This window comes from Oryzias melastigma, linkage group LG16 (assembly GCF_002922805.2).
Source record: "Oryzias melastigma strain HK-1 linkage group LG16, ASM292280v2, whole genome shotgun sequence".
NCBI classification, from domain to species: Eukaryota; Metazoa; Chordata; class Actinopteri; order Beloniformes; family Adrianichthyidae; genus Oryzias; species Oryzias melastigma.
This window is the reverse complement of record NC_050527.1, coordinates 4,166,049-4,173,664: the sequence shown is the minus strand read 5'-3', so window position 1 is coordinate 4,173,664 and position 7,616 is coordinate 4,166,049. Positions and strand designations below refer to the sequence as shown.

Below are 7,616 nucleotides of genomic sequence, written 5' to 3'. Positions count from 1 at the left end.
AAAAAAAGATGCTAGAGGAGAGGAGGAGGAAACACAGATTGAGGGAGGAGGACACACTGGGCAAAGCTAACAGGACTTGACACGGTCACGTACGCGAGGTTTGTGCTTGTTTAGGCAGAATACAATATTACTTATGTCGCACTTAGTTTTCACTTACTTCCAACAAGCAAATGAAAGCTGACCTAATCTCAGAAGGAAAGTACGCGTACGCCGGGAAGATAGTGTCTTAATTAAAAAATGCTTCCCGTATCGGCTGGGATCTTCCTCTAACCTTCAGTGTCACAGTTCGTTTATTTCAGACCCAAAAGGGAGTGGAGGAGTGGAGGGAGGGGTGGGGGGAGAAAGAACAGTGAATGAAAGGCAGAATCTGGACTTCCGAAGCCTCTTTGCAACGGAAAACCGGACTGATGAAGATCGTGTCTTTGTCAGCGGCAATATTCCAAGACACAAGGAAAGGAACAGGGATCAGATAAAAGGTTGGAGGAAGTGATGGGAGGACAGAGGGGGGAGTGACAGGATGATGAGACAGGTGCCTCCTGACAGGCAGAAAGAGAGACAAAAGGATGAAAGAGGCACACATCATCAGACATGAAAAAGGGAAGGAAACTGAGATCAAGGCTGGCATGAGGTTTAATCAGCACAAAATATTGGATCATGTCCTATAGACCTGATTTATTATTTCAGTCTGATGAATTATTTCTCATATTTGGAGGTACAACATAATAAAATACATTTTAATTTTTCATAATTCTGCCTTTTGTTTGTTTGTCTTGCTCAGTTGGTCAGAAAGGGCTTAGACTCAAACACTTTAGAGAAACACAGATTTAACTGAATAGTACTCAATTCATTTCTTCTGTGAGAAGACGGATCTCAGATCTATTATTGAGTGACGCTCCCCGTTAACGGAGAGAAACCAGAAGAGTTACGGACGGGATAGATCAAGGCAATGCACTGATGGACAGCTTATAGAATCATCAGACCCAAACATGTAGAGAGAGATAGAAGATGAAATAATTAAGGGTTGAATTAAATAGAGCTCTTCAAGAGGCCGAAGTAGACATTCAAGACAGAACAGCAGAAAAATCAGAGTTAAAAAAAAATACATAAAAAAATAAAACAAAATAATAATAATAAAGAAAAATTCAGAGCATGTATCATCTATAAGCCTTTCAAACTTGACAGTTTAAGTGAAAATGAATAAGAACATTTTTGATTTATTTGGCTTTGACAAAAACACAATTTCATATTTTCATATTTATTTTATTTAAAAGGGGACAGTCTAATTCAAAAGAAAACCACATGATAAAACAGGACAAAATACATGGTTGTAAAAAGGCCAGAATTAGCCAAAGGCTAGTTTTCATCTGTGGTCTCCTGCCATGAAAATGTAACTTCTAACAGTGTAACAGTGGTTTTCAACCGTTTTTTTTAACTACCTCACCATTACCTTTTTATTTAAATAGAATTACCACTTAAATCAACATAAGAGAAGCTTTATTTGTGAGAGATCAAAGAATGCAAAATAAATGAAAGCGCCAGAGAATTTGGATTGGAATCAAGCACAACACTGCTCCAAAAGTGTTTTATTTGCACAACTGCAAATTTGCAAAAGTGTAAAAAAAATGCATCAAGAGGGTTAGAAATGAGAGAGAATGTTGCTAGATTATTATTATAGATAAACTGTACACAAAAATAATAATCAAAACAAATCTTCCAAATGTTGGAAATCTTGAGAGGACAAAATGCATACTTTATTTGTCATTGTTCTATGTGCAATATAATTGAAAAAGTGCTTTCTGATTAGTGCATCATTCAGTCATTTACAAAAAAATAGTCTACAGCTTATAAAACAATTGTTAAAACAAGTACAGTGGCACAAATACATGTAAAATCTGGATTTATGAATTAAAAAATTAGATTTCTTTGATGCGAAGTCCACTGATATTTATTTTCAAAGAAAATTCCTTAAAAATGTGTGAAAATATTTTTTTTGTTTCAAACTATGTATTTCTTTTTGGAGTACCATGAGAAGCTTCTAGGAGTACATGATTACCATCCTAAGCACAACTGAGTATAGCCTTACTTTAAAAATCCTTTAATGTAAATTGTAAAAAGGGAGACATTTTTAAAATCTAATTAATTTTATCGAAATATAGGTGAGAAATATTCCAAAATCCAGCTGTAATGCTACGGTCACAAATACAACTGCTACCGCGTGATGGGAAAGCATCGGCAGAATCTTCAAGATTTCATGCCGACACCTGATTTTTTTTTTAATTATTGGTGTGGTCATGAACGTAGACGGCGGCAGACAGACCCTCATCAGGTGTGTGGAATGGTCCGCTTTTTAGTGGGCTGGCGGCCGGTGGCACTTGATATGGACTGCTGCCATCTGAAGACATTTACACATCGTCCAATCAGAGCTGCTTCCAGCCGGCGTTCCATTCCTGTCCACTGTTGCCTGATTTCATAATGGCGTCATCCCCGCCTGTCACTGGGCTGCTACCGCACCACCTCTAAATGTTCCCGGGTGGCCAATGACCGCCGTCAAAAAAGTCGTCTGGTTGCCATTTACTTTGAACTTTTTCTTAAAACCACTACGACTCCCAATTACAAATGCCGCCGCGCAGCCACCTGTCAAATTTGCTGAAAAATTAGCATTTAAGCTGCCGCGTGATGGGAATCTCTTAAAGTCAGGCATATTTTACCTTGTACATAAAAAGCATAAAAGAAACAAGAAATTGGAGAATAAACATTTAAGACACAATAAAAAAAGAAACAGTTCTGTTTCAAAAGTGCAATAAAAAACTAAATAGGATTCATTTGTAACAGACTGACAGAAAAAAATAACCTACAAAAAGGTAAACTGTGAGAAAATGTGTAAAAACAAAACAATCAAGAGCAACGAATTACCATAAAAAATGAAGCTTTGCATCTTAATTCCACAACTGGTTAATCAAGTAGAACACAAAAGATTTCCATCAAAAGCAAAGTGCACCATGATTTACTGCAAAAGCAGAAATCTGATGGGTTGACGAATCATGGCACGCACAAGCAATGTAGCCAAACACTGAGTAGAAGAGTTTCTCTAGATGAAGACACAAAGAATGCAGCACTAGCTGAGTTAGTCACTTAGTTTCAACTTGATGAAGAGGCACTTTATTTGCTAAAATTAAAGACTCAGAGAACAAACAACAGCTGCAATGAAGGCCTAACAAAGCAGCTCGGGGAATTCTTCTCTTTGATGACGTCCGGGTGGTTGAAACCTCCGGCAGGCGTTGCCAAGAAATGAATTATAACAAATTATCCTTCATTATGATCGTGTTAACTTGTCCAGTAACACTTTAGAATTGCAGTTGATTCATGTTACAATCGCACTATAATCATCTTTTTTAATCTATTTTAGAAGTGTTTGTGGTCTTTTAATTGAGATTATGCCGTTTTTGCCAAAATCCAAAAACTTCTGTTGTTTTTTAGGACATAGTTTCTGCAGAAGGTCATAAGAAGTTTGCCTCTGAATTGTGGGGAGAAGTATTGGAGCAGAGTAAGTCTGGCCCCCATTTCCCATCATCCCTTACAGGCTTCTCACAACCCCAACCAATAATGGAGCCATCCAGCTGTACAGTCTGATCCAGATGCCAGCTCAGATGAGGAAAACAAAGATGTTCATGGATCTATTTGTCTACAGGTGGATACATCAGAATGGAGAGGAGCAGGAAGCTTGGTGGATATACCTTCAACATAACAAATAAGCTAAACACTCAAATGGAATTTTAAGATTAATTTTGTCCTCCATCTTGAGAAAAATGCTACAAGAAAATGTTAAAAACATAAATTTACAAGGACTGTCCTACTCTGGCTGAGGGAAGAAAATAATGATAGAAATCAGACATGCACTCATAAAATGAACACTAAAGTTGAACGCATCGTCATCTTGAAAGAATGAGAAGACAGAAAGTCTTGGTGTTCAGATTTCTCAGTAATCTTCATCACACGGATCAATGAATGAGATGGAGGAAGTAGGAGGAGCCATCTCTGCAGACCAATCACCCAGATCCTTATTCTCCCCACCCATGAACCCACCCACCCATTTATCTTTACCTGCACCCATCCATCTGCCATTCACTCTATCAACCCATCGATCACACAGCCATTTATTCCTTTATTCAGCACTCAATCTGTGGCGTCACCCAACCATTCCGCTCCGCTTCCCCTACATCATCCCATTAACTTTCCCATTTATCGCTCATAATCATCCAACCATCCATCCGTCCATCTGTCAGACATGTCCTTGTACCTGGTATCTCCCGTCCATTACGCATCCAGCGCAGAGTGGCAGCCGGTTTGCTGCGCGGCGACACGCAGGTGAGCTCCGCCTGGCCGCCCTCCACCGCCTCCTGCTTCACCTCCACAGTGGGAGTCTCGGGCGGCACCAGGACCGAGAGCGTTGCCACGTGGTGGTGCGTGGACTCGGTGTAGAGCTGGCAGTAGTAGCCCCCCTCATCAGACACGCTCACGTTGGTCAGCGAGATGCGCACCAAGTGTGGCGTGAAGAGCACCATCTGGAAGCGGTCCTCCTTCAGCGCTGCAGATGGATGAGGATAAAGAGGAGAAGAGATGGGACAGAAAGTTAAATCTGTGAAAGATTAAAGGAAGAATTCCAAAAATAAAGTGAGTTTAACACTCCCCCTTTAATTAAAAAGCAAAAAAAAAATGTAAATAAAACTAGAAATGCAGACAAACTCAATATTAAATGTCATTTTTTTTCAAAAGCTTGCCATAACATTTTATCGGCAGCCTTTCACTTTCATTATTTTGTGAGTTTGTGTTCAGATGAAGTGCTCTTTGAGTTAGCAACAAACTCTGACTCAGCAGGATGCAAACTCTTCTCCAGCAGAAACAGCTGGAACTCCCTTTCTTCAAATTTAACAGGGGAGATTGTTAATATTTTACTATTGCAGTTTCCATTCATTGTTCAGAATGACATCCAGCACAAGAAGTCTTTTATTTTGGCAGTAATTCAAACCTATTTTCAGTCAACATGTGCTGGGAGGCACAAAGACGTGGATTCCCCTTCATCAGATAACAACAACCTCAGAGTCTGTATGAATCCTGTCCAACTCTTTTATACAGTACTAACTGACTGCCAATGTGTTTTAATTCTTTGGCTTTGCTGGAGTAGCATGATAGTACTATCAAAATTCCTGGACTAGTTCCAAAGTAAACACAAGCACTTATCTGTGGTTTTTCTTTTCTTATAACCGCAGAAACAGAAAGTGACCACAAAACCACACCTGAGATTTGGTCAGTAAGAAATTTGGATTGTGTGGAGCAAACCCAAGCTTTTATGTAGCGTTGTCAATTATTGGCGGCGAGATCCAGAGGTAAATGGACACTGGTGCGTATGATTACATATCTACTCTAGCCAAGTTTGGATCTGTGAGATGATGCAGCTGCACGGGGCCAAAACAGTAGCAAGAAACATGTCTCACTGCTAAAACGGGTCATTTTTATGCATGCGACCAGAGCTTTGTAAGTGATTGATCATTAAAATAAGCACATGTAGCAGTAAAGACCCACTCCAATCACCTTTTGGTCAATTTTAAAAGCATTTTCAGTGTTTTTTATTTTTTATTTTAATTACGTTGTTCTTAACCAAAACTGTGTTGTTTTCTTGAACATAGTTTCTGCAGAGCGGCAGGAGTTCTTTAGAATTCGACTCTAAATTGGGGCTCAAAGAACCCCCCCCAATCATGAATACCAAGCAATTTAATCACATTAAAATGTTTTAGTAAAAGCTAATAGTTTAAAAATTTCCATTTCCGGCTAATGCTCGTGTCAGAATTAAGGCCCGGGGGCCGGATCCGGCCCTTCAGATTATTTTGTTTTATTGTTATTAATGGCTAAATGTTACCTTGCGCTTATTTCTGACTTGTATAATTTTGAAAAAAATACATTTTTTATGGAGAGCAAAATATTGAAAGTTATTTATTTATTTATTTCATTTTCATAGCACACAACAATAAATAACTAAATATTCTTGACTTAGGCGAAAATGAAAGGCGACAGAAAGAAGAAAAGTTATTATATCTGCCCCATTTAACTAAACCAATTAAACTATTTCAACCAAATATATCTCTTTGTAATTCAAAATAAATTAATCAAATGGTTGGTAAAAACAACCAGAGCTGATGGATAAAAACAAAAAGAAACATAAAAAATACATCAAATGTCTCAGATTTTTTTATATAACTTTTTCCCAATATCCTTATAATTTATTTTGTCTGGATAAACAAAAACAAAACAAACAGCAGTATATATATCCAATATTCATATAGTTCATTGTTGTTTCACAGATTTTTAAATGTTTTATTTAAGGTATAAATTGATTTAATATGGAATAATATTCTCGCCTGTGTTTTATTATTAAAAAGTTACATTTTTAAAGTTTTAAAAATTTGTTTTAGTTTGTTCAATAAATGTTTATCCTGTTCGGTGTGTTGTATATTTTATCCCCCTGTGTGATTGAGTTTGACACCCCTAGGCTAATGATTTCCAGACGCTATCTTGTCTGCCACCAGGTCCTCTTAAATGGAGCTTGTGGCCCCTCCAGTGTATTCTCTATGTAACAAACACAATGTTTTCAAAACTACACTTTTTCGCTTGCTCCTGATTCACAACAATTTGACTAATGAAAATGAAATTTTAAGTTTCATTTTCTTTAAATGTGTCCTCCATGATCATAAAACTGCCACAAGAACGTGTTAAAAATCCAATTTTCATCGTAGTGGGTGAATAATAGAGTTTCAGTGTAGAGTTTAGGATCTGCCGTATGTAAACCCATCACTCCCTTCCTACACCAGGCTTACATCCTGATCATATTTTTGATGCCCTGTGAAGAGCTCAGCAAAAGAAAAGTCAGAGAACTTGAGGACCCCCAATGATTTGCTGCCCTAAATTTCAACTTCATTTGATAAAAGAAATCTTACAGAGTGCAAAGTCAGTCTGGATGAAGCAGCTGAAGGCTGAACGGCGATGGAACAAAGCAGACGCGATGGTCCTCTCATCTCATGTTGTTCAGTTTCCCATGATGTGATTTAACTACTCTAAAGCAGCCGTATTCATCCATTCTTTCATTTCATTTATTCCTTAACCCTGCTTTAAATTAGGGGTCTGGATTTTTATTGTTCCTTTTTTTTTAATCAGCTTCCTATTATTTCACTGTGAGAAGTACATTGGCTCTTTTGAGTCCACAACAGACCGTCTAAATGCCACAGTTGTACATTTCTATTCAGAGATTTCAAAATGCAGCAATTGTAGTCAATCTGGAGCCCTAGTTTGAGCTGCAATTTAGCTTATCTCATTCACACAATGAAGTACAATGACTGAAGACTGAAAGGGAAAAAATGAGCATGCTGCAATTTTACTTTTGTCACTAAAGAAATGTTATAATCAATGTGGAGAAAACTGCTGATAATAACAAATAATGCTAATAACAGTCTGTGGCTCCATGTCAATAGATTCACACAAATACCTCTGAGGCTACTTTTGTATCGACTTGGCCGTGAAACCTCCCTCATTCTCCAGCTGTGTTTTGTTCTTCTACCCTCTTTTTT

General features: G+C 37.9%; 1 protein-coding gene across 4 annotated transcripts in view; it reads right to left on the bottom strand.

Moving 5' to 3' along the window:
- cadm4 (cell adhesion molecule 4) overlaps nt 1–7,616 on the bottom strand; it is a 221,148-nt gene that overhangs the window by 26,494 nt on the left and 187,038 nt on the right. For all 4 annotated transcript variants that reach the window (XM_024268263.2, XM_024268262.2, XM_024268264.2 and 1 more), the window contains one exon: nt 4,298–4,585. In XM_024268263.2, the coding sequence (XP_024124031.1) occupies nt 4,298–4,585 (288 nt within the window). The remainder of the gene's footprint in view (nt 1–4,297; nt 4,586–7,616) is intronic.